The sequence below is a fragment of the Polyodon spathula genome, chromosome 6 (assembly GCF_017654505.1).
Source record: "Polyodon spathula isolate WHYD16114869_AA chromosome 6, ASM1765450v1, whole genome shotgun sequence".
NCBI classification, from domain to species: Eukaryota; Metazoa; Chordata; class Actinopteri; order Acipenseriformes; family Polyodontidae; genus Polyodon; species Polyodon spathula.
This window is the reverse complement of record NC_054539.1, coordinates 22,319,091-22,347,004: the sequence shown is the minus strand read 5'-3', so window position 1 is coordinate 22,347,004 and position 27,914 is coordinate 22,319,091. Positions and strand designations below refer to the sequence as shown.

General features: G+C 38.3%; 1 protein-coding gene across 5 annotated transcripts; it reads right to left on the bottom strand.

The window, feature by feature from the left end:
* Positions 1–627: 627 nt before the first annotated feature.
* Positions 628–26,179, bottom strand: LOC121317020 (ralBP1-associated Eps domain-containing protein 1-like). Of its 5 annotated transcripts, none has more exons than XM_041252533.1 (20): positions 25,683–26,179; positions 23,909–24,032; positions 22,895–23,094; positions 22,461–22,617; positions 21,742–21,866; positions 21,060–21,222; positions 20,620–20,683; positions 10,629–10,783; positions 10,066–10,187; positions 8,823–8,900; positions 8,230–8,317; positions 7,619–7,720; positions 7,260–7,329; positions 5,481–5,611; positions 5,221–5,285; positions 4,689–4,871; positions 4,051–4,140; positions 3,769–3,917; positions 3,013–3,118; positions 628–2,130 (listed from the first exon to the last, which is right to left on the bottom strand). In XM_041252533.1, exons 1-20 carry the CDS (start codon positions 25,833–25,835, stop codon positions 2,062–2,064), a joined length of 2,394 nt encoding a protein of 797 aa, XP_041108467.1. In that variant the 5' UTR covers positions 25,836–26,179; the 3' UTR covers positions 628–2,061. The 5 variants fall into 5 exon arrangements, with proteins under 5 accessions (XP_041108467.1, XP_041108468.1, XP_041108466.1 ...); XM_041252534.1 differs by having other exon boundaries at positions 8,823–8,903; positions 23,909–24,048; positions 25,683–26,178; XM_041252532.1 differs by having other exon boundaries at positions 8,823–8,903; positions 25,683–26,178.
* Between the last annotated feature and the right edge of the window lie 1,735 nt (positions 26,180–27,914).

The window sequence follows — 27,914 nt, the reverse complement described above, 5'->3', positions numbered from 1 at the left end:
CAGTCAGTAGGGGATAGAGCTGGTTGATTAATGGCAGAAATGAAGGGGTAGAGACAATTTCATTCTAAAGGTGAAATGACCAAGGAAGTGCACAAGACTACCTACAGTAAAAGTACCAAATAACATATTTTAAATTAAAATACATGTTTGCTATAACATGTATTTCTTTCAAAACTGCACATTTGAGACCTGTATGGCAACACAATGTTTTCATATTTTTTCCTCCCATTTGTTACAACCACTTTGGTCATGCTTAAAGAAAAATAATTGTTTTTCAAAGTACAGTAGTAAATTGGTGTGAATGCAAAAGTAATGGGAAATGTGGAACATTACCATTAAATATGAAAAAACTGTAATAGCAACATCTCCTGACCAACTGCAAGCCTAAATAGACATTGCAGGTGTTGCTAACGATTAAAAATTGTGTTGTAAGATAATAGAACTTATTACCATAAAATTGCAACACAATGACAGATTTTGGAAAGGCAAAATGCAACTGACAAGACATTAGGATGAAAGCTATTAAAGATTCCTCCAAATAATATTGTATTATCACAAAAGGCATTAAAAATCTACCCCATATTCTTTAGACCATTTAATAATAAAGACAAGTTAAAAACAGGCAAATAAAATATTGTGCTGTTTTTATTTTGTGTAAAAATCACACAGCTGCTAGTTCATTCTGCAGAGATACATCCATGCAGTTTAACAATCTATGATCCCACAGCCAGAATATAAGCAATTAAATAGAATATTTGCTGTTAGTCAGCAATTGATGCAAATTTACATATGAGATCAAAAGGTGTGTATCATACAATATACAACATACCCCTTATACAGTACATCAACCTGAATAGCAGTAAAAAGGCTCTCCTTGGTTCAATAGGGAGAACAGATTAATGTGAAAACCTGACAAAGTGAAGAGTAAGGCTTAGAGGAAGTGAAGAAAAAGTAACCCAAAAAGGTCCATAAATAAGATTTGAATTGGAACGACAATTATACAAATAAGGTACCAACACAAGTGAAGCTATAATAAGAGTGGAGATATATAGTTACAAATCAAGTGGTTGGGTTTCAGGGGATTTATAATAGAAAAGCATGTGCATGACAACATGCAGATTACAATTGTGTTCAGAGGTATGAAAAGTGCAGTCTTTAAATTGGAATTACAATTAGGGTTTCTTTTTCTAAACGGTTGGTACACTTTAAGGGAGGATTATTTTGGTTCAGGACTCTAATTATGAACTGTATGAAGTACATGCAGGAGTGTCAGGGTGTCTGCATGAGGGGAAAAACTAAATACAAATTGTTAATATATTTGCAGTTGCCTGTGGTCACGTACTGTACAAGGTAGACAGTCTGCTGTAATAGTTACCACTGTGGTTTACTAATAAAACTGAAAAGCCTATTGAAAATTTCACAAGATTAGTAACAGGTGATCTGTTTCACATCAGGAATTTATTGTTACTGCAGCAAAGGAAGGGTTTGACAATTATGAACGATTAACTGGCATGTAAAATCATCCACCATGGCACTACAGGAGAAAACAGTAATTGTGTGCAGCTGATCAATCTGGGTTGTCCTATGTAACCAAAATCTCCTCACATTCTGACAAAACAATTATCTGCATACCATGTTAAAAGGTGCCATCTAGAGTTTGTTTTAATGTGCTCTGTTGTTTCAGTCTAAGGATGGCTTAACCCACATCATGCGACCCTTAAACAGACAATACTGGTAACATGTATGTTAAGTGCCTGTTAAAAGTCAGGTGAAAGTGTCCTAAGGGAAGTAGCTGACACAATAACCTACATTTCCTATTTGAAATTAAAAGTGCGACCATTTTTAACATGTCTTCTCCTACCCCCCACAAAACATGTTCTTTTCCATTATTTTCTGTATACAGATGATCTGTACATAAGCAACATTTGCAGGTATATAGCCAGACGGAACAGAACACCACAAACTAGTGCTGGGTATAGTTGGAAAGCTGAACGCAAAAGTCTGGGAATGGGCATGGACCTCTTAGGTCTCTTTGCGATTTGTTCAGTAATAGACATTGTCTTATAAATGTGAAAATGGTCTCAGTTGTTCCAGTTGAACCTCCAGGGAAATGCGTTCTTCAAGCACATCCTGCAGGAAATAATTTAAAAAAATATATAAAACCTTGTCAGAGAAACTCTACAAATACTTTGTCAAATAAATGCATTCTAATCAGTACATGTACTTCTTGGGATCAGGGAAGACGGGCTTTGACAATTTTATTGTTATGCCATGCACACTTGAAAAATCTAACGAAACTCTTCGACCTTGAAACGTGCTCTATACCAGTGTTCCAAATGTGTTTATGGTTTTCTTCCTCCATTACTTCCCCAGTGTGGTGACAGATGGGTAACAACACTTATCCAAGTTTGACAGAGATCACATTCAAGGGGTGTGACTAACTGACGGTATGGAATGGCAATCCACATCACTAGAAATTAGGGTTCACCTGGAGAATAAGTGCTCATAATATTAACAAACCCTACTGATGCCATTATGCTGATTTCACTTATTAAGCTTGGAGTTTGACCATGAGAAAATACTTTTAGTGCAGGGGTGGGAAACTCTCCCAGACCAGATCCTTATTCAAATCATGTTCTTAATTGTTTAAAGCAATTCTCTCATTACTCCTGTTAAACCTGTGTAGAATTGGCCATTCCGTTACACCTTTTACAGGAAACACCTTCTTTCACACATTAGGTATGTGAGAAACATTTTTGTTTTTACAGTTAATTTCACAGTGGATCAGACAATACAATTCTGAAACTGTTTATGTGCATTTCCCTTAAAAAAACAATACTAGAAGTTTTGTAAGCTATTTCTTCAGCGCATTGCTTACCGGAAATATGGAGGCTTACTACAGCAGCGAAATTCAGTATCTGTAGTCAGTTATTTTGCCAAGGCATTAAGTACAATTAGCCAATGCACACAGATTTTTGTTAAATGGCTCTCAGAGCCAATACCTTTCTTTACCTTTAACTGTTGTTGTAATTCACTGTTGAGTCTGGCTAAGACAGTGTTTGTTTCTTTATTTCTTCTAATTGAAGCTTGAATAGCCTTTTTGTCCTTGCCCACAGATCTGGGAATAAAGTAAAAAAAAAAAAAAAGTCAGGAACATGTACCCAAGGATAAACACATTACAGATGAAAGACCTCAAAAAGTAGGTCACACTTCCATACATTCACAGTATGTAGGATTCACAGTTGCAACACATTAGGTCGATATCACCTAAAATAACTTTGTGACTAATCAAGTGTCAGCTGTATCATCACAGTATGTGGAACAACTAATGTCGTGGTCATACTAACATGTTTTACACAAATTATTGTAATCTTGATGTTTTTTTGTGTAAATTTAGGTAGGCCAGGTTAGAAATCTCATCAAAATAAGTTACACTGTTCCAGCACAACACAATACAATGTCCATTAGGTTTTATTATTTTGACAAGTTTATATTTTAAATTAAATTCTAAGATACACATTTAGGTTATCATAAGGAGGACAATGGATATGTGGAATAACAGACCAGAAGCTACGTAAAGTAGGATGTAATCCCTTGCTACAGCAGTTACTGAACACCAATAAGCTGTATCTGACTACTTTCATATAAACCTTGGGAAGTGTACAAGGTCTTGGAAAAAAAGGCCACAGATACAAGCAGACAAACAGCTTTCTACTTGGGGCACAGTTTATTACAATTGCAACAGTAAGACGAACATAGATGTTTTACCTTGGAATTGAAGGTTGTGTAGCTAGAACAGTAGCTATGACATTTGATTTCTGAGAGTGCTCATCTACATCTGGTCGCAGATCATCTTCTGATTTTAATCTTCTGCGAACAGGCTTTGGTGGAGGAGCAAGAGGCGTGGAGCCTTTGGCCTGTTAAAACAGCACGTTAAAATCCACAAATCAAAGCAGCATTGAATGTATGATTTTACTTAAATGTAATGATACTTTTATACTTTTTTTTTTTTTACTACATTAAGATAATTTATTTTTATCATGTACATACTGTGTTTGCAGTAACAGTTGCTTTATCATCTCCCCGGCCGTCAGCTTTTGCAGTTCTAATGGTACCAGCAGGTTCTATGGGTTTGTCCGCCTATACAAATCAGGAACAGAACTAAAAATCAGTAATACAGTTGCATCTGTAGGACAACAGGACATGGTGTGCAATTCCCATACTACACAGCCTTAATCTTGAAGGTGCATAATTGTGTTTTTTCCATCGCTGAATCACTAGAAGGTTGAAACAACAACCTTGTGGTGGTGGTGATGGCTGAGGACTGGATTTGAATCCGCTGGGTTAGGCAACACTGAGAATATCTGAATTTTAATAATAAATAAACTGCAAAAAAAAAAAAAAAAAAAAAAAAAAATGTAACATTGTGCCTCTTCTGATGCTACACAAAACAAATCTGATACTACTCTGTCTACCACACAAGAGGTGGTCTGCTCTATCAGAGCTAGTCCCTTACATTTATCGAATCTAAGAGAGAACACTTGAGTTATACATTGAGGTTCTGTATACTGTACTTGGTTTGGATAAAATATCTACATTTTTTAAAAATTTTAATTACAGGATTTGTACTGCACATCAGCCCTTTATGCACACAGGACAGCAGACAAATGGTCATGTTTGACACTGACCTGTATGGCCTCTGAGTGTTTTTCACCTTCATCAGCTGACTGTTCTGTTGCTACTGACGCAAACACAGCAAACTGGCTGAAATCTGCAAAGTTCGGCTGCTTAGGTATTTGTTGAGGTGAGGTACTGGAGTGAATCACTAGACCATCGCCATCCACTGACCGATGTATATGAGGCCCTGCAACCTACAGAAAGAAAGGATTGCAGATATACATTTTACATACTGCTAGGCTGGGATTAGAACTAAGAGGCACATGTGTATCATGATCCCAGAATTAGTCTTGTTAAGTGCAATTTTGGTTTAATTCACTATACTATATACTGCACATGAAAAAAAAAAATTACAGGGATACATTGTGCACCTAGCATTTGCTATTTGTTTTCAAAAACTGAAAAGTATACAATGTTTCCAATCTAAACATGAACTCTTAGATATATACAGTAAATGATTAAGAAAATAAAAGTTCACCTTGTATTAAATTTTATTTTATCTGTAGGGCAGTAAAGTTAACATATGCTTTGGAACACATTTACCTGTGTTGGCTGAGGTCTTGGAGGCACTGCAGGTGGGTAGGCAACTGCACCTGCTTGCTGTTGTCCTGTTCCAAAAGAAAAAAGTAAAGATTTTTCTAAAAACAATTGTTAAAATAAATTTAATTGAATAGAGTAAAGCAAAAGGTAGACAACTGTTTGAAACTGAAATTGGCTCCAAAATAACAGCCTTTTGTTCATTACCTTGCTCTTCATATTACCATACCCTATGGTTCACAGTTGATACACTACAAGTTACCCACCTGTGGTGACTGCAGCAAAGTTTCTGTTCATATCTAGTGACGAGGAGCGTGAATGTGAGGCATGGGGTCTTGGTGGGGGTGGAGGTGGAGCTACTGCTTTTAGTCCCTCTGGAGAAGTTCCTGAATGTGACCTGCAATAAAAAAAAAAAAAAAAAAAAAAAATTAAAAATCAAACATTCCAGCTGGTATATTGTATCTGTTTTCTGTAACAAAAAAAAACTTTTTTTATATCTATTTGTCCCATATTAATATTCTACTGAATGTATCCTTTGCATTTTCAGTGTAATTTCATAAACTATTATGAAATTATATATTTTGCTCAGAAACCTCACTTCTTTCATTAATGATTCTAAATGTTGTACCTTGAAGATGTCCGAAATAATGTACTGTACCACATTCTCCTTTTATAAGTTTTAGATACAATGGCCATATTATGAAAATAACCTATATATTATTATTTGTACAGCAAATTTAAAGTTAAATTACCTTATAATTAATGTGTGTTAACACACAATTATATATATATATATATATATATATATATATATATATATATATATATATATATATATACACACACACACACACACACACACACACACACACACACACACACATACATACATACACACCGTATTACTTCAATTTGGTGCCGTGCCGTTTATGTTAAATAGAACAAAATGATTGCAGCTCTTAAACGAGGGCGTTGACTATACGAGGGGGGCCTTTATTAATAATACTACGATTTTCAAATGCTGCAATATTTAATTACATGATTACATGCAGCAGCGTGTGTGGCGAACCTGCTTTGTCTAAAGTACATTTATCAGGGAAGGTTACAGAGAGCCTTTTAGGTGGGAGTTGGAAGGTCAGGGGAGTACTGTACCAGCGAATTGGGAGTGTGTATTGGTTGTTAAGGGGTGGAACAATGCTGGTTTGGCAGTTAAGTCCAAGAGTGCGACGTAGATGGTTTTTCTACACTAAAAATTACCTCAGAATATCAACTTAATTTATGTAAAAACTACAGTATATCCTACTCTTTTTTCTCACTGTAATTTGCTTGTTTGTAATTTCTATGCATGAGAAACCGAAACAAATCTTCTCATAGATAGTAAAAACACATTGTTTTTATTTGTACAGGAATTACAATTTAACTAAAAACAAAACAACAAAACCACCTGTAAGAACTTCAAAAGGACTGCTGTTCTGTACGTAGTTTATCTTGGATTTTCTTTCAGAACTGTACTACCATAAAATAAAATGTGCTTCATATGTGTGTGTGCATTAGTTTGTAATTTACGTTCTAGATTGAGGCTCCCGTCTCTTCGGGGGCGTTACATGTACTTAGTCAGTGTTGCGAGTTTATTTGTTTACTCTGTGTTTTTTTAGTAGGCGGAGAAAAAAATCCCTTAATGTTTCTTTATTGATAGCGCCGTTTATTTGAGGGCGGCCTCTATTATAAAGCCGATATATGACTGCGGCGTCAATACGAGGGCGACGCCAAATTTAAGTAATACGGTGTGTGTGTGTGTGTGTGTGTGTGTGTGTGTGTGTGTGTGTGTGTGTGTGTATATATATATATATATATATATATATATATATATATATATATATATATATATCAAAAATAGATAGATTGGAAAAACATCGTAAACTATTAACAGGGGTTCAACAGATTCACCTAAAACAAATTATCACATGTTATACTCTGATCTCATTTCTAGCAAAAAAGTAGCAAAAATGAGATGCAAGTACTAAATTAACCAAAAATGATCCAACCTTTGCCGAGTAACCACACTTCCAATCTGTTCTGGATCTGACGTGTATGAATCTGAACTACTGTAGCCATCTTGCAAAAAAAAAAAAAAAGTATTATTGATGATATTTTGGGTTTAGAGGAAACCTCATTTAGAAATGGGACTTTGTCCTTAAAAAGAACAGCAGCAACAGAACATATTTAAACTATACATGATCATTTTTCAAGTTGTTGTTTTTTGACAGTGCTCACACAAAACAGTGTAATTTAATATAGGGCTGCAGAAAGGCTTCCCACCAGGAGTTTTATGGTATAGTTCACTGTTAGTTCAACAGGTTTTCTAGACCAAGCATTTTAACTCAGACATTCCACTGCTACTTACCTACGGCGTTACTAGCTACAAATTTTATAGAGGTTGCTAGTTTATTTTCTTCAGACAGTTCAGGAGGGTTAGCAAGTAAAGGACTAGCAGGATGAGCATGATCTACACAAAGAAAAGATAAAAAAAAAAAGTAATTAATTTTACAAATATAATATTCTATATTAAATTGTTAGTATTACGTTCACATTTTGAGTATTATTGTTATATTCTGAAACTGGATAATATTACAAAGCTGCCACAGGTTATCCTATATTTAAACAGCAGTTTGTTGCTCAACCTTCTCAGAATTGTAAAATTGATGCATTTTCATTAGATGTGAAAAGTTGTAATGGGCCTAGGTTCAGACATACATAACATTTTTGATTGGCACCTAACAATATTTGGAAACCAATGTGGTATGAAAAAATACAGGGCAATTCAAGTCACTGGACAAATGATATGAAAATATGTATTAATGGATAAATACAAAAGTTACAGTGACTTCTGAGATTTAAATGCATTTGTCCTATTTGTTCAGTGATTTCTGAATCACCCTATATAGGCAATTCCATTAGATAATTCCTGTACAGTGCCTGCTAACCTATGACATTTACATAATGTGTTTTCTTTACCGCTTGCAGTTCGTTTCAGCTCCATCTCCTGCATGTGAATTTTACTGGGAGTCATGCGAATGGGAACAGGATGAACAATTGCTGTGTCCTTTAAGAAAACACATTTCACAGTTTTTACTGAAAAAAAGCTTTATTTTGATAAACACATTTAATTTGTTTTTACTGTATCCTATAACACTATGATCTTGTAAAGATTTCACAAGACTTTGTCATTTAAAAAAAATGTGATGCCTAAAGTTACCATCAAACAGCTTTGCACAGTTATACAGATAAAAATATGCTTTCAGTAATGTATTTTCTTATGATAAATATTTCAGCAATGCTATTCCCCATATATAATTTTTCCTGCCCAAAAGAGCCAAACAATTTTTTTTCCAGAAACGCATAACAAAAAGAATGCTACTTACACTAAATAATCAAGCATAAATCACTAGGAGCACTTTTTGATTAAGCAGCAAAAAGCAAGCAAGATCATGTTGGACACCACTATTGAAGCATACCACCCATGCATTTCAGAGAGACAATTTCAGTGGAAAAATCTAGGGTTAATAAAATAATTAATACTTAACAGGCACATTACGTGATTGACTTACAGGATCAGCTGGTGCAATGTTAGAATCAAATTGGGTCAGAGTTTGTGAGCTTGAAGAGCGTTCACTAAAAGTCTCCCACTGCTGAACAGACAGAGCAGAGACAAATCAGCATGGGATCACAAATTACAGAAAAGTTTCAGATCTGATTGAAGTCCAATACTAAACATTTAAAATAAATAAATTAAAACAAACAATTATGAACAAGAATGCAGTTTTCAAAATGTACTATTAGTAAAGTGGGAAAAGAGGGTTTATGGCAGAATCTTGTTAGTAAGAACTGATAAAATGAGCATCCTCTTATTTAAAAAAAGAGGAATTCAGAGAAGATAAAACCTAAATAATAAATTACACAACAGCTAGGTAGACACCTATGCAATTTTAATAAGTACAGGCATTATGTAATATCATCCCAATCATACAAATTGTATGAGTTCCAGAAAGAGAATTTTTAATACTCCTAAATCTTCAATTTCACTTATATCAGCAGCTGATAAGGAAATTTAAAAAAAAAAAAAATTACTTATATTGGTTGATAAGTTAACAAAAAGAACACTTACTGACATGCACAAACCATCACAAAAACAAATAAATCTGAGGTAGACTATAACCTGCTCATGTGATTTCAGAATTACAATTAAGAACAAAGGCTTATTTTAAAACAGATAAACAACATTATGACATTAACAAAGAGTAGGAACATGGAAAACATGGCATTGCCATTATGTACACATTTTTGTGTGTTTAACAAAATAACTTAATTTCATTTTTTAAACTGAAAAAGCCATTATTAGTACATCGACCCGCAATCCTTGCATTTCAGATGCAAGACCAATGCAAACAGCAGCCATGCATCCAGGTTACTTTATCACCACTGCAGAATTTTTACCACATGTACTGGTTTCTAGTGCAGACAGTAATGTGGTCTTATATTTTGTCTTTTTACCTTTAGTAACATTTTCCACTTAGCTGCCACTTTACATAGCTAAGTGGAAATCATTTTATGACATATAGCTACAATCCTCTCTCAAATACATAAAACTAAAAGTAACACATAGGATATAAAAGCCCTAGAACTATGTATATTGAACCACAACAACGGTGAAAATCTTGTTAGGCTTTACAAAATGGTGCTCAGTTTTAAATGAACCTATTTTACGTAAAGTGTCTCTGCAGGAAGTGTGTTACTTTTTATGATCTATTAAATGTCAAAACAAAAAACAATCAAATAACTAAAATTTCAAACCTCATTGCTCTGGTTTAAATCAGGCCAAGTCTGATTTAGTGACGGCATTGATGGTGATTTACTGGGAGGCGCTTCTACTGGGGAGCTTGAATAGCCTACTTCAGCAGTCTGGTCAACAACTTCTAAAAGACAAAAGGAAACCAAAGCTATAAACACATTTGTTATTCATGCTTTGTTTATCAGTTTTCAATGCCTAACCAGATAACCTACACAGAAAAGTGTCTGCTTCTCAACAATCTGCCCTACTAATAACAATAACAATATTCAGTTGTGACTTCAAGTCCAGGAAAGTATAACTTTAAAAAGATGTATTGTAAATCTTCTACCTTATATTCAAGCGCTATGAAAATGTGCAGTTTATGCCACTTCTGTTTCACCATCAAATGCCATTCTATTTGGTTAAATTATAGGCTGGATTACTGATGCACTAAATAAATTACAATAATATTCTAAATACAACCCAAGCAGAAATTTTGAAATGCACAGCCCATAACTATATATACTTAATCCTGAATGGTTTTATGAATATGTTAACTCAAACCATAAAAAAAAAATGCTTTTACCTGCTGAGTCATCCAGATCGATAAGTTTTGGCATGAGGCTTTCTGGCAGCTTTTCAGGTAAGTCATAACCATTCTTTCTGGCTACTACAAGATGAAATGCAGCACAGAACTCGTCTAGTGTTAACGCGCCATCTTTATCAAAGTCTGAAAGCTCCCTGAAATACACAGAACGAACATTAATGCAATCTCTTTAAAACACAATAGAAAATAGAAAGTATAGCCTAGTTTTAACATGCTAACATTACACTGTACCGAAGCTGCTTGAAATAAGCATGAAGGCTATCAGTATTTGTTACAAGCACATGCATAAAATGACAATAATTGTGTACAGTACCCAATCTTTTTTCAATTTACATGGCATTCTATCATACCAGTTAGGCTGAATACTACAGTATAGGTTAGTAAACTTCCATTTTCAGACAATGTTCAGCAATATCACATCATAAAAGTATTCCTCCTGGACAAACACTTCCTTTATCTAACCATAAACCAAAGTGCATATAATAGAGCATTGTTACAAATGTGACATCAATCAAAGTGTTTGGTCATCATCTGCAAAATCAAGAATTCACATGACAGCCGTACAATGTCAGAGGTTAAGTCTCAAGTCAACAGCACTAAGTTTCTGCTTTTTCTAAGGTATTGCGGGCTTTAAGAATTTAATGTTCCTGATCTGTGTAGTTCAATGGATTTTAGACTAGTTCTGTTTTGTGCACAAATTTGTTTACATCCCTGTTAGTGAGCACTTCTCCTTTGCCAAGATAATCCATCCACCATATGTGTGACATATCAAGAAGTTGATTAAAACAGCATGATCATTACACACAGGTGCATCTTGTGCTGGGGACAATAAAAGACCACTCTAAAATGTGCAGTTTTGTCACACAACACAATGCCATAGATGTCTCAAGTTTTGAGGGAGCGTGCAATTGGTATGCTGGCTGCATGTCCACCAGAGCTGTTGCCAGAAAATTGAATGTTCATTTCTCTACCATAACCCGCCTCCAACGTAGTTTTAGAGAATTTGGGAGTACGTCCAACCGGCCTCATAACCGCAGACCACGTGTAACCACGCCAGCCCAGGAGCTCCACATCCGGCTTCTTCACCTGCGGGATCGTCTAAGACCAGCCACTCGGACAGCTGATGAAACTGTGGGTTTGCACAACAAACTGTGAGAAACCGTCTCAGGGAAGCTCATCTGCGTGCTCGTCGTCCTCACCAGGGTCTTGACCTGACTGCAGTTCGGCGTCGTAACCGACTTCAATGGGCAAATGCTCACCTTCGATGGCCACTGGCATGCTGGAGAAGTGTGCTGTTCACGGATGAATCCCGGTTTCAACTATATCGGGCAGATGGCAGACAGCGTGTATGGCGTCGTGTGTGCGAGCGGTTTGCTGATGTCAACGTTGTGAACAGAGTGCCCCATGGTGGCGGTGGGGTTATGGTAATGGCAGGCATAAGCTACGGACAATGAACAAAACTGCATTTTATTGATGGCAATTTGAATGCACAGAGATACCGTGACGAGATCCTGAGGCCCACTGTCGTGCCATTCATCCATCACCATCACGTTTCAGCATAATAATGCACGGCCCCATGTCGCAAGGATCTGTACAAAATTGAAAATGTCCCAGTTCCACACCCCTACCCTTTTTTTTTTTTTTTCTTTAAAGGTATCAGTGACTAACAGATGCATTCACAGTCATGTGAAATCCATAGATTAGGGCCTAATGAATTTATTTCAATTGACTGATTTCCTTATTTGAACTGTAACTCAGTAACATGTTTGAAATTGTTGCATGTTGCGTTTATATTTTTGTTCAGTATAATATAAAAAATGTTATTAAAATGTTATTTCTAACTGTAATATTTAATGGAAGTCTAGCATCCCACTGCTCTGCATCACATTTACAAAAAAATCTAAATAATATTAGGCTGTTATCATAACCTGAAATAGAAATGTAACCATTACCTCATGGATATTTATCCTTTAGATAGATTTTCCAAAGCTGCATGTAGTGCCCCTGACGCAGTCACGCCTGCCCCAGAGTGCTTAAGAAACTGCTGACACTAAAAACGTCATCATTTGTGCCTCAAGACCGCTGCAAGAAGATGCAGCGATCTTGGAGGTTAATGGTTATAATTCTATTTCAGGGAACCAGGGTTATGACAATAACCTAACGTTCCCTTTGAAGTACAAAATGTAACTATTATGGTTAGACAAAGCTGTTGCAAGGAAAACTGCAGACCAAGTGAAAAGATACAAGGCTCAGCCAAGGCCACCTTGCGCATTACCATGAGGAACCCAGTACAGATAACAGGGCTAAAAACATTGAGGGGGAACTCACCTACAATTTTATGCTGTAAGGGTCACACTTGAGGCAAACCTTAGCACTCTTGTTCAAACCCACGGTTTTGTGGATCCATGACACTCAGCCGATAGAACAGCATAAAAGTGTGGGGCATAGCCCACACCGCTGCATCGCAAATGTCTCTGACACTTGCTTCCTGGAATAAAGAGCATAAAGCTGCCTTCACTGGAGGGGGCAAGTTGGCTCGTTCATACGCAGTCGTATCTGTGAGACATCTTGACAGCCTCTATTTAGACATGGGACTTAGCCCCATAACAGACTAAAAACTGCTCAGACTGCCTCCAACTTTTGTTTTGTCCATATAATACGTCCACATTCTGTAGAGTGTCAATGACTCTATTAGAAAGCCCCAGACGGCTCAAACGGTGCCGTTCAGGGACCAGACCCAGAGCTGCAGGTTGGGCCAATAAGGAGCTACTAATAACACCCTGGCCCTGTCTAGCCTGATTTTTTCCTAAGCACAGCGGGAGCATGGCGAGTGGAGGAAAGGCATACAGAAGCTGCCACGGCCACTGGTTTGCCAAGGCATCTATTGCCAGAGGGTCCTGGCTCCCATTATTGAGAACCAAAGGGGACAATGGGTTGATTCTTGGGAGGCAAATAGGTCCACTTGTGCTCTCCTGAACCGTTGCCAAATGAGGCTCACCACTTCTGGGTGAAGCCTCCATTCTGAGACACTGGGGACTGTCCTTTAAAGGAGGTCCACTGCCCAATTTGTCACCCTGGGAAGATGTACTGCCTGAAGTGAAAGATGGTGACGGTGTGCCCAAAGCAATAGCTTGTGGGCAACCCGGTGGAGACTGGGGGACCCGAGGCTCCCTTGGTGGTTTATGTATGCCACCACAGTAGTGTTGTCTGTCCAGAGAAGCACATGTCTGTCTTGAACCTCCTGTAAAAAAAAAAAACTGCAAGGGCTGTACTGCCTGCAGTTCCAGAATATTTATATGGAGACCCTGCCACGGGGATCTCCATACTCCTTGCACTCCACTGCTGTTCCACATAGTGCCCCAGCTGAGGCTGGACACATCTGTGGTGACAACCTCTCTCCTGGTAAAGCTGCCCAGTGCTAGGCCTAAGCATAGGTGAGCGGACCATGTCCACCAGGACAGAGCCTGCAGACAGTGTCGAGAGACTGTTAGTAGATGGCCGCAGTTCAATATCAGCTGAAAAACCCTGCTGCTGAACCAGCGTTGGGAAGGGCGTATGTGCAGAAGATGCAAAGAAGAAACTGAGAAGCTGCTACCACCAAGCCCAGGAGCCACTGAAACGTCACTACTGTGAGCCTTATGTTGGGCTGAAAAAGCTTATGACAGAGTGAACAACATGGTCTTGAAATCCAGATGCACTCCTAAATAGGAGGCTGTCTGCGAAGGTGTTAGATGGCTCTCTGCATAGTTCACTGACAGACCTAACCAAAGCAGGGGGCTGTAATGAGTTTCGTGTGAGCCACTGCCTGCACTGGAGATTGAGCATAAATGAGTCAATCGTCCAGGTAACTGAGCACTCCAATGCCCCCCTCCTTCCAAGACAGAACCATCATTGATCTAATTATCACTGGTTATAGTCATTGACCACTGTTGTTGCACTGCCAGCTACATAATAACATTGCTGCATGCATTGTTCAACAGTCTCCTTTATGGTACAATATATGCTATGCTGTTATAGCAGTTACAGTTAAAGGTCCTTTGCATTGCACACTACTGCAGTTACATTATGCCAGGGTTTCATTCTTGCGATGGATGCAAGACTGCTGTCCCCATGGAGGACAGGCAAGGCGCTGCCTGTGTGGGTCCTGAACATGCTAAAGAGGCATTTGCCGACCGCAAACTATTGTGAGTTTTGTGAGTTTTTCTCTAAGCATACATTAGAGAAATTAGTGCCATGCAGCTCTGTAGAGTGCGCTCTGCCAGTTCCACCTGGACAAGGCTCCCCTCCTTCAGCTCAGAAAGAGAGAGCTGTATCCTCTCATGAGAGCTCTGTGCCTAGGGAAAGAAGGAGAACATGATGTAGGAGTCCGGCTTCACGGTCCTCCTCATCTTCTCTTCCACCCCTTTTCTACAGTTTCCCCTCCTAAGAGGAGGAGCCACCGGTCTCATAGATCGGAGAACTCTGAGCAGCTAGGAGGCGGTCTCCCAACAGGGAAACATGTTAGCAGAGCTGTTGCACAACCGCACTGCTACACCTGCTCCCTCCTCACCATTACAGTGACAGGGAGTAGTACATGCAGAATGGCAGCAAGAGGATCTGCTTCTGAGGAAGCAGTCGATCAGGAGTTCCCCTCTGAGGAGGGTGACTCAGATGGCGCAACGCCAATAGTGCATATGTCATTATCACAGAGCTTTTGCCTCTGATTAAGAGGGTCACAGATGTTTTGAATATTCCATGGCCTGTAGATGACAAAACAATTTTTGAGGATGATCCCACTCCCTCTCGTGTGCCTTCTCCGGTACACCTGGATTTCCTCTTTTGAAGTGCATTCATCCTGAGGTCACCCGGCTACATCTTAAACAAAGATGCTACCTGCCCGAATAAGCAGTGCAGGGTTTCTGACACTATGCTTAAAAAGGCTTACTCAGCTGGTGCTTTTGCTACACGGCTGGGTTATAATAACAGCATCTTGGTGGATTACCAGAGCTGTTTGTTGAAGTCTCTTTCAGAGTCACACACCGACACCACAACAGCTCGAGGAACTGCTGCTGGTGAACAAGAACCTGCTATGTATATTAAAATTCAACAGACAGGCAGTGAGTAGGAACCTGGCTGCTTTAGTAGCTGCAAGAAATCAGCTGTGACTGTCTCAGGCGCGCATAGCAGATGGTGACAAGGCACCATTACTGGATGCTCCCATTACTCCAGGACACATTTTTGGTTGTGCGGTAGATGACATGCTCCAGCACTCTCATCGGACGCTGGAATATACGAAGGAACTGGCCACCTCCAGTATGTAGACGGGCACCAAACTGGAGCCCGAAGGTTCCAGCAGCCTCAGAGACTGGCAGAACCGGCTCTTGATAAAGCCAGTGGGAGTTTTCACAACCGACCCGCCGCTGTGCAAAGGGGAAACTTTATTAAGTTCCTCTGTCAAGTGTAAAGGCAAAAGCCTCAGGCTAAACCTCAGGCAAAGCAGCACCCCTAGCAATTTCCTGCCACAGGACCAGGGCCCTTTTCAGGAAGTCACCTGGAGTACTGGTGTCAATGCACCACGGACACATGGGTGTTCAATACTGTACAGACCGGCTGTTCTGTGCAATTCAAACAGTGATCCGTGAGACGCGTTGATGTTGTCTCAGGAGGTGGCTGCCTTGCTGCAGAAGCAGTCTATTTGCACAGTTCTTCCTCTTCGCTTGTAAGAAGGATTTTACTCCAGGTACTTCCTAGTGCCCAAACAGGATGGTGGCCTCTGACCAATTCTCAATCTGTGACAGGTCAACCCGTATCTGAGCCGAAGGAGGTTCAAAGTGTTACCCGTGCAGCAATTGTTGCAGTAAATAAGGCCAGACGACTGGTTCACTACGGTGGACTTAAAAGACGCTTGCTTTCACATCCTGATTAAATCAGGGCACAGGAAGTACCATGGGTTCACTTTCCAAGGGACTGTGTATGACACATGCACTATTGGTGTTGCGCCATCTGAGTCACCCTCCTCTGAGGGGAACTCCTGATCGACTGCTTCCTCAGAAGCAGCGATAGACAGCAGATCCTCTTGCTGCCATTCTGCATGTACTACTCCCTGTCACTGTAATGGTGAGGAGGGAGCAGGTGTAGCAGTGCAGTTGTGCAACAGCTCTGCTAATGTGATTCCCTGTCGAGAGACCGCCTCCGACCGTGAAGCCGGACTCTTACATCATGTTCTCCTACTTTCCCTAGGCACAGAGCTCTCATGAGAGGATACAGCTCTCTCTTTCTGAGCTGAAGAAGGAGGGGAGCCTTGTCCAGGTGGAACTGGCAGAGCGCACTCTACAGAGCTGCATGGCACTAATTTCTCTAATGTATGCTTAGAGAAAAACTCACAAAACTCACAATAGTTTGCGGTCGGCAAATGTCTCTTTAGCATGTTCAGAACCCACAGGAAGTGCCAAGCCTGTCCTCCATGGGGACAGCAGTCTTGCATCCATCACAAGAATGAAACTCTGGCATAATGTAACTGCAGTAGTGTGCAATGCAAAGGACCTTTAACTGTAACTGCTATAACAGTATAGCATATATTACTTGTACCATAAAGGAGACTGTTGAACAACGCATGCAGCAATGTTACTATGTAGCTGGCAGTGCGACAACAGTGGTCAACGACTATAACCAGTGATAATTAGATCAATGATGGTTCTGTCTTGTATCGAACGCTTAAAGTACAGTACACACAGTACAATGCATAGTATGCACAGTGTAGTACAGTATTGTAGGCAATGCACAGTATATATAGTACGGTATAGTGCTAATATAGTATAATGCCCAATGTACAGTACATACAGTCAGTATATAGAGCACGGCACGCTGGTAGATCAGTGACCTACAGTTACCGAAGAAATAATATGCAGGGATGCCCACCTGTATAGCTTCTGGCTTAACACAGCACAGCCCTAAGACTGGAGGAAGCTTGCAGTCAAGTTGTGACACCCTTCGCAATGGTACTGCAAGCAGAGACCAGAGCGGCAACGAAAACAATGCAGGAAGGACTGCAAGCAATCAGACCCTAAGCAGAGCTGAGCCCAGCAACTGCTAGTGAATCGGAAAGGTAACCTTGTGCGTTGTACCAAGTACGGGCAGGAAGGGGGGCTGGTCTGGGACATACAGTTACACCAGGAGCGATATAGAGATGCCCAGCTATTACGCTTTCTGGCTAACCAACAAATTGAAACCCAAGGAAAGCCTACTGCTATTCTTCACTCTAACTCTGCAAGCAGATCTTAATGTGGTACACTGTGGGGAAATGCTGCAAGCAGGTTGGCCCAGCGCGTGCACCTCACACAAAACAGTAATCAAACATTTACCGTTATTTTAATATATTTATAATAAAAAACAATTTTTAATTTAAACTTCAACCGAAGCTAGCAGTTTACGAGGTAGCACCAGTAGCCGGCATAAGGTGTTTTAATCCCGGGGAAGGGGTAGCAGAACTGCTGGCTTTGCACGGAGCACAAGGCCACTGAGGGACTAACGAACAACCACGGCTGAGTGCACAATGTGACACAATTTTTACTAAAACACATAAAAACAATCGCAACAAGTGATAAACAGAAGCGAACAATCAGATATAACACTATGTGTCACTTATCTGTTCGTAGATCCCTCTCTCTTTGAGGCGGTGAAAGGAAAAATTACGACTTTTTAGTGTCACTAGTCTCTTTTAAGCCATCTGGTGCATATGCGACTGCGTCACTGGCACTACGTGTAGCTTTGGAATATCTATTCATGTTAGACGGTATCAAAGGATTAATACCCATGAGGTAATGGTTACATTTCGTACTTGAAAGGGAAACAAGTTTTAAAACATTATTCAGGCCATTAAAACATTTAAGACTTTTAAAAGAAAATGTCAGACTAGCTCTCACTGAGGTACAGTAAAACCTGAATTTAGGACCACCTGTCTATGTTAAAACAAAGAAATAAAAATGAAATCGTGAAAATATATGCAAAGAGTTTGTACTGTTTGGTAGTTTAACTGTAATACCTGTGTAAACTAGAGATGGGAGTTTGTGAACAAAAACATAAGCATACCCTGGAGTATAATCAAAGCGGTACATCATACCAGATTGTGTGGTTTGTAATCATTAAGCAAAATGGAAATGTGAAAAACAATGTGGCACCAAAACATGTAATGTTCAGCTGTAAAAGGACCTTAAGAGAGAGATACCAACTATAAAGACCATATGTCAATGCACGTGGTCGGTATGATATGGCCAGAGTTTAAAGCAATGCGGCAGTGAAAGAGTTAATTTCCAGACAACACTGTTATGGAACGTAAGGTTAGTACCCTGAATTTAGCAGGGTCTGTCATTTTTATATTTAGAGGACTCCAATTTCAAAACTAGTTTATGATGTTAGAAGCCTTTGGCATTCTAAGTATTTCGAAGTTATTTTGGTGAAGTCAAGATCATGCATGCAGGCAAAGAAACTATTTTAACCACAAAATTTAAAGTGAATAAAATTGATATAGTCTGACAAATGTACATAAACTTGTAATAATTGATGAACAAAGGTATGATTTGAGTTTGAAAAATAATACAGTTAATTGTGTTAAAAAAAAAAAATATAGGGAAAGAAAACATGCTGTTGTCAATGGGAATAAAAATCTAAATAATAAAACATATAACAGGTCTCAAGACAATGACTTTATTAAGGTCATTCTCCTAAAACAAAATGATATGTAATATAGCAAATTAATGCAATAATACACTTTCATGTTTTTGGTTACAAACTTAAAAAAACTGCAGTCTAAAAAGTTATATTTAAAAAACTATACGCTTGAATCAACTCTAATCATGACAGAAACTTACCCTAAGGTGTCCTCGGAGCAGCAACACACATGGAGCAACAATCAAACTTCATTTCTAGTGTTAATCTTGTTTTCTATACAAGTAGTGCCTTGAAATAAAATTTTGCTCTGCGATTGCTCCAGTGTTATACGCCGGCAGCAATAGTTTTGTGTGAGATTATCAAGAAAGAAAAAATAACGCCAGCAGCAGCAGTTAACGATGAAGACCTGCGAGAAGCAATTACAACCCAATCCAGTAAAAGTAAAAAATAAACAGACAAAAAAAAAAAGACACTACTGTCGAAATGTCCGCAATACCAAATACAGACAAAACGAAAAAAAGATGCATTTCATAAGCTTGAAGGAAACTAAAAGATATTCTGTGTCTCCAGTTAAGAAAGTAGTAAATTGAAAGCGAGTACTTTATTTTTAAATAAATCTCCTACTGCTATAAATTGCTGATGTGTTATTTAAACTGTAGTTTTTACTGTAGCTACTGAAATGTTAGTGTACTCCTTGTTTTTTTTATTTACAAAGTACTTACAATGGAGGGGAAAAACATCCTGCTGCACAGTTGTTCTATTGCTATTAATTTCATGGTCAGCTACACGTTTAATCTGAAGGGTTTATATAACCCTGTAATTATGAAGTCACTAACTCAAACGGTTTCTGAAATACAACACTTTGACACTGTGATGGTGACAACTTTGCAAAACAAACTCTCAGGAAGTCTTAATTTGTATGAAACCCACAATCGAACATAGCCTAGAGAACTACAGCATACACCTGTGTACAGATTATGAAGGCAATGTCTCAAAGCGTGGTGGCCATCTTACAGGTAAAAGTGAAGGATGCCCATAACACTGAAAATGTAAAGTTACCAATTTTAAAGCTTATGGAGATATTAGAGGTAGTAGTTGAGTCAGGGAAGCAGGTAGGTTGACAAACTCCTATCAGCTCCCGCAAACTACATTTGGGCAGTGTATTGAATAGTGGTTCTAAACAGGTCTGGCTGTATACTTTTTAGTAACAGGTACCTTCCTATCCATAAAAGAGAACCCACTCATCTTATCAGCAGCATGCTACTTTTAAAATAGCACATACTTAAACCCAGACTAGTTAATAATTTTAACCAATCATACTTACCAAATGTGAGAAAGCTCAAGAATAGGTAGCTTTGATTTTGTAAAAAATTCTTTTGCTGCAGATCCTTGAGATGAACAACAAAAAAAAAAAAGTAACACAAGCATGTCAGTGACATTCATTACCAGTCACAGCTATACATTCAAAATGGACAGCTCATGAAAAATGATATCTCATGACCTACGTATAGATATCTCCATATTCTTAATAATACTGGCTAAAGAATGTACAAACAAAGTTTCATCACAAATAGATAAGCGTTTCTCTAGATATACACAAAAATGCAACTATCCCCATATTCAAATACTCTTAATTATGCACACTAAGAATGTCCTTAGCAAGTGGCTTCACAATTTGACAACTGGTTCTCAATCTATATGTAGACACACACACACATACACTAGTATAAAGGCAACAATTCTGTTGCTGGAATGTTTACTCACCTGGAATGAAACCATTTAAATCTGGCTGAATGGTTTTAAACTGGTTAATATAATACTGTCTTTGTTCATCAGTGATCTTCCATGGATCATCGTAACTACTAGATTGCCTTCGGATTTCATTTGCTGCTGCAGCAGATGCCACATTTCGTACCGTTGTGCTCTCCTAAATAGTTGTATACAAATATATATAAAGAATGACAGAGATAAGAATCATCCTACCACAAACAATCTGATACCTCTATCTCATTTTCTTGGTACAATTAAATATTAGGATATAAATAATGAAAAATACTTTAGAAAACGAGTATTTAATGTCATCAAGTTTATATTGTAAGTCAATGGTTTAAACATTAGGCATTTAAATTGTATATGTCCAAGTAGTCATTAAGAAAACAAAAATAAATAAATTACAAGGAAGCGGCAATTAAAATGTCTTCACTAAGCTGTCCAGTGACTTAATTTTACTAAAATAATGCTACCTGGCAGTTAAGTGTACAGTGATATTGAGTATGTAAGCAAATTCTAAACTTCCAAGTAAAAATATGTGAATGTTAACAAATGACTATCACTCATAGTTTTGGAAACCTAACTATGAATAAACTACAGATAATGCAACTGCTCAAGACTTTTTAGCCATTATTTAAAAAAGCTAATAAGTCTAATGAACCATGTGCTGCACTACCTGGAGTGATGCAGGATGCATTGTTGGATGTGTGCTGGAAGGGGGAGTATCTGTAAAACTGACCCAACTTTCTTGAAGAGGAGGAGGAGAGTGGGCAGGCCACATCCCATCACCTGTGACTGGTCCTTCCACAGGAGAGCAAAAGGAAAAGGGAACAGTAGACAAAACACTGCCATTATTCAAACTTATCCTAAATTTAAAAGTGATAAATAGCACAGAGATATTAAGTGTGATTTCTTATTTTAAATCTGGTTGAAATTTCCTAAAAGATCACTGCTTTTATTTGTATACTGTTTGGATCTAAAGAAAATCAGTGTATATTACTACAGTGTAGTAGAATGAAGATCAAATGCACAAAGAAAAGGTTTTCCCTACAAAAAAGGAACATAACGGAAACAAAAATAAGGATTTAAATGTAATGTTTTGCCACCAAATATGCTTTTTTTGGGAAAGGTTACCAAAATAAATGCATGGTGATTAAATCAAAAAACACCAAGGCGACTTAGTGATTTAAGTAAATGACAGTGTTTTTCATAATTGTTTCTGTAAATTAACACGATCTATGACAAAGGCTCATATTAAATTTCTAAAAATCTTTACATATAAACAATTTTCCATGAAGTTCCGTGTAGCCACTAGTCCATCAGCTTACAACAGAACACAAAACCAGCCTTTTTTTCTACATATATGCAAAACAACAAAGCTTGTCTGTCATATACCTGATTGTGTTTCTCCAAAGGGTGTCCAGACTGTCCCAGTTGCTGCAGGCGGCCTTTCTGAATTCCCTCCACTGGGATGCCGCTTGTGCTTTCTCCAGGAGTGGGGAGAGGTTGGAGGAGACTGATGTGGGGAGACAACTGGAGATGTGGAATCAGGCTGTAGGGAGACAGAAGGATGAACATACAACTTAAATGATTAGAGGCAGGGGTGAGTCAACAGGGGTCACTGAAGGAAAAAAGCATTAAAGTAATCCCTGGAAAATATTATATTTTTGGTCAATATGCTTTAATGCTTTTGACTAACCTTCAAGCAAATGGAATAGAATGGTGGCTTGCTGCATTTTTGAGGGCATGGGAGATGGAGAATAGCTTTGTGATGACTGATGTGTCAATATTTCTGGAGTAAAAGAGCACAACATTTATCTATCCATTACCTGTAGTTCTGCTGTAGGTGCACGAGGTTGAATCACTTCATGACTTCCAGAGACCTTCTTGACCTGTACTCTACCAGGAGGTGGAGGAATGACACCCGAGTATGTGCCTTGGTTTTCAGAATCAGATGAGTACATTGTTGCGTGTCTAGACTCTTGTTCATTTTTTGCCACTACAAATCTAGGCAGAGGGAGATCCTTCACTGTTAGTAAAACAAGAGAATTAGATTGTTTGTTAACTTAAAGACAAATCAATGATTTATTCATATTAGGAGACAAGTACTAGTAAAACTGTGAAATCGCCATCATAATGATTGTTGTGAAAGTATTTTATATATTGAGGCATAAGACCATTTCTGCTCCATTTTTTTCTTTTGCAAGAATTCACTGATAAAACGATAACAAAACAAACAAAAATCCCTAAACAACAAATGACGGAAAATCCCCACTTCAGCATTAACTGCTATTTTTATTTCTAGAATCATCTACAAGGCAGTTAACCTTACATGGCAAATTTAACTAATTTGTTTTCGCAAATAATTATGCTCATAGATTTATTAACAGTTGGTTTGGTATACTGTTACTCCAACATTATGAAGTATACACATTTTTCTGATTAAACCAACAAGGCATTCAGGAGTTGAAGTCTCACAAAAACAAGCTTTTATAGAAACAAACATCCAATCAAAGGAATGCATAAAAACAGTGTGTGCATAGTGAAAGGAGCTTTAAATCCTATTCTTCAGATATCTACAGTATGAGAAATGATTTTAGACCACATGCGATATACAGCCAGTCTTGCTACAGAAGTCTTTATTCAGAATGTAGGTGGTGGTACAAAGAGAGTATACTGCAGCAGATTTGTCAAAAAAACATGCACATGGGTCAAAGATAGGATTATAGATTACAGAATTTCAGCACCTACTGTAAAAAGCAAGTCATTTTTTTCTGTATATTATGGCTCAATTCATATTACACTGTATTCATCCCTAGCAGAACAAAGGTAGTGGCACTCACCTGTGTTCAGGCTTTCTACCCGCAGCGGCAGTCCAGACTGTGCTACAGCTACAAGTTTTAAAGCAATGTAGAACTGGCTGCGCCCAAAATAGCCAAGTCTTGTTGCACCACAAAGTTCTGTAATCTTAAAGACAAAAACACTTCAAATTTTATATAATAAATAAACTTTTTTTTTTTTTAAAGAAAGATCTTCAAAAAGTGTATTTTCTATGCAACTAATTTCTATGCACTTGCATTTGGCAGGAACTCAGCACTATTAAGATTTATAAATATATATATTTTTTGGGACAGGTTTTTTGGTTTTAAGGATGATGTGTGAATCATTCTTCAGTACATTTCCTTCACATAATATGTCCCATGTAGAAATAATGCACAAATTATTAAATGGGAAAATGTAATGCCAAAATTATCAGGAAAAGATTATTTTAAATCTAAATCAGCGCCACATCTATGCATGTTTAGATTAAAAAAAAAAAACTTATTTCTGAACAAAGTTTTTCATTCCTATTGGAAAAAAATGGGTACATTGGTATGTCGCACACTATAGACAATACGAATACGTGTTATCAAATTATCAAATAATTAAATTATTAGTCCTGCAGTAAAATACCACAGCAGCTATTTCAGTTTGTCATTATTATGCTCATTTTAGTTTAGAAACGTAACAAATCTAAGGAACCTATTATGTTTACAAAGGCAAGGCTTAAACAAAAGAATAAAAAATGAAACACCCCAATATCATGCTCAAAGAATACACACACACAAAAAAAATGGTTGTACGAGTCATGAGTCAGAATTGACACATCCCTTTCAAACCTGTAGGTCAATATAGACAGTGCACAAGAGACTAAATTCGGCAATTACTGTAAGAAAGAAATTGGTCTAAATATGTATATACATCTACGGAAGGGTATTTATAACATGCGTCCATTTTAAAAATATGCACAGAATTAAGATGACAATACAATGCAATAATGTATTGAATACAATTTACTCACAAGTAGTTTCAATAAATAGAATCCACATCATTTATTTCTCCGGCTGTTGCAGTGTGCCTGATGTAACGTGAGGCTTGAATCTCAAACATCGCTTGTTGTTACTAAAACTAAGACTAATGACTTCTGTCACTCATCAAATCGTGCATGCTATCTGGTATACCAAAGATCTCGGCGTACACTATTGAAGCACTGACGCGTTGGTAGGCCGGAAGCGCCACATTAAAGAGATACACACAAAACACTGAACTCTAACACAGATGAAACCATACCAGTGAGACGTCTGTGTTGTAGTATTAAAATAAATTTGCCATCTGTCTGTATCAGTTTGCATACATCATGACACAGAGCCTGCTGTTCGTTGAAAACTCCCAAGGTGAGAAAAAAATAGTGTTTTAGCCACACCTATAGTTCTATTCAAAAACATGTCATTTGTATTTATCTACTTTGAAACACTGCCCTTGCTACAATCTAAATAGCCATTTTTAGAAGGAAAAAAACCCAAGATAAAATCAGTGCTAAATATACCTTTACTAAATATGATAAATCTACCCTAGTAGCTCCCTTCTCTTCCACAGGGTGATACTACAATTGAAAACATGGACATGCATGAAAAAAAAAAAACAAGTTAAAAAAAAAAATAGCATCAACATGGAACAGAAGAATACAGGAAGAGTAACTTGAGTTATGTGTTTTTTGTATAAACAAGGAAGGTTGTAGATAGTTCCATTGCTGCGCATGATATTTCCTATAAGAAACATTATTGTATGTATTTTTACCTGCAGTACCACCTCGCTGGGTAGCTGGGCCGCCCGGAAGAGCTCCAGCACCCTCCCGTTGCAAGCCACTTTCTTGGTGTTGTCCGTGTCGCAGTAGGCGAATAAATCCGAGTAATATTTCTGTTCCACATCACTTAGGGTTAAAGTTTCCATTTTAACATAAGAAGAACACGAAAGTGGCAGAGCACGGCGAAACAAACAACGAAACACAACACCAGCGGGTCTGGGAACAAATAAACTTTTAAATTAAATACAAAAACAGGTAATTTATTTTAAAAGTGAGCTCCGGTTTCTGGCGTTGTTGCAACAGTCTACTTGTGTTTGGTTAAAGTTGTGGATTGTTTCCCTGTGTAGCAGTTTAAAGTTGTTTGTCTTTTTTAATTTATGTAATTAATAACAAGAAGAATAAAGTTTGAGGCTCTGTGGGCTCCTTCCACCAACAGCCAACGCCGCCATTCCTGCGCCCCGTGACGTCACCGGACAAACCGAGAGAGTCAGTCAGCACAAGCCGCGGAGGAGGAACAGGGACCCGGATGGAGCTCAATTCATCAATGGTTACAGTCCTGCCTTCTTTCTTTGACTGCTGCAGAGGTAGCAGTGCTTAACCGCTCTAGCTATGCCAAGAAGTACAACAGCTGCCGATAGTCAGCAAGCTAACCCTGCCCTGTATTAAAATTAAAATACATTAAATTGCTCCACACTCTTCTTCTACGTAAAGCAAAGTATCAAGTGTTCAGACCCCGCCTGGTATTCGTAATTTGTTAAACTGACTCAAGTATACAATACTTAATGTAAGGAAAGCTACGACAGCAGCAATTCTGTTAAATTATGTATTTATTTATCCAAGGCGACGAAAATATCAGTCTCACACCCTCAATAATAGCCTAAAAAGTCAAAAACTTCTTATCCAAGTTTAGATAAGATGTTTAGGCTACACTTCGTGGTACCAGAAGCCATTTATTTAATGAATAACTGGTGGGCACGGTGTAGCACGAATTAAAAAAATAATATAATATACGGAAGAAATATCAATTTTTCTTTAAAAAAATTCCCATATACTGCAGTGTAATGCATAGTCTCAGCGTATAGGAACACCTCTTAACACTCAGGAGCGGTCTTTAAGCACACACGGCCCCGAGGTAGCAAGGGGCCCTTGTTGAAATGACTCAGTTACTATAAAAAGCTTATATTCACCTCAAGTCTTTACCAGAATGAATGACTTATTAGCCATTTTACCTTCTTTTTTATCTATACGTCACAAGCCATAAACAGAAGAAACAATGTGTAGGGGTGTAAAGCTGTGCGCAAGTTTATGTCAGTATGTGCCTTGTAACCATGTAACATACAATTTAAACTAAAAGACATTTAAAAATGAACTAATTTCGACACACTACAGAAAAGTTTGCTTGCGCGTCCAGTCAGTGCTGCAAACTTGAGGCGAATACATGTATAGGTTCTCACACTCACACAAATAGGGCTGCGTGTTTGAATGAACCTGAGTGGTAACAAATTAAAATAAATGTGTTTTTACATAAGCCCAAAGTCACGTTATGTCAGTCAGGCTTCAAACATGTAGTACTATGTTCACCGGAGCGGAAGGGTTAAATTAATTAATTCTGGGATTATTTTACCTGATGGATCTTTACTTTCACTGTCAACAGACTACGCTTCTAAGCGGGTTAATTTCGAACCTTGTTTGTGGCCTCTTTGCAACTGTCCTTAGATAGAACCTTGAGCTCAGTCTGTCAATTTACATCCTCCTTGTTGTTTCCTACCGTTACCGGTTTTAAAGAAGGTGCAATAGGCTGCTCAGATAATATAAGTCAGATGCAGTCAGATCGGTAACTGGCATTTCTTGACTTCACCACGTTTAACCTCCAGTGAGAAACAATATCCTTCATAGGCGACCGATGCTGCTGAACCCCTTTCAAAAATTGCCCTGCCGGGATGCTGAACTCCTCTGGAGACCGAGTCAATTTTGACATTGCATGCCGAATGGCTGTCAGATAGACCTTTAATGTAGAGGGGAATTTCCCTGCATCAAAGAGATCTATTTCTGCTCTCGTCCTTTGGGGTAAGCCTCCACTCTGTGGTGTTGGGACCCTTCTTGAGAGGAAGTCTGCTACCCAGTTTATAACCCTGGATAGATGTACTGCCCGCAGTGACAGGAGGATCTCATGTGCCCAGAGCAAAAGCTTGTGGGCCATACAATGGAGACCTGTGGCTGCCCTG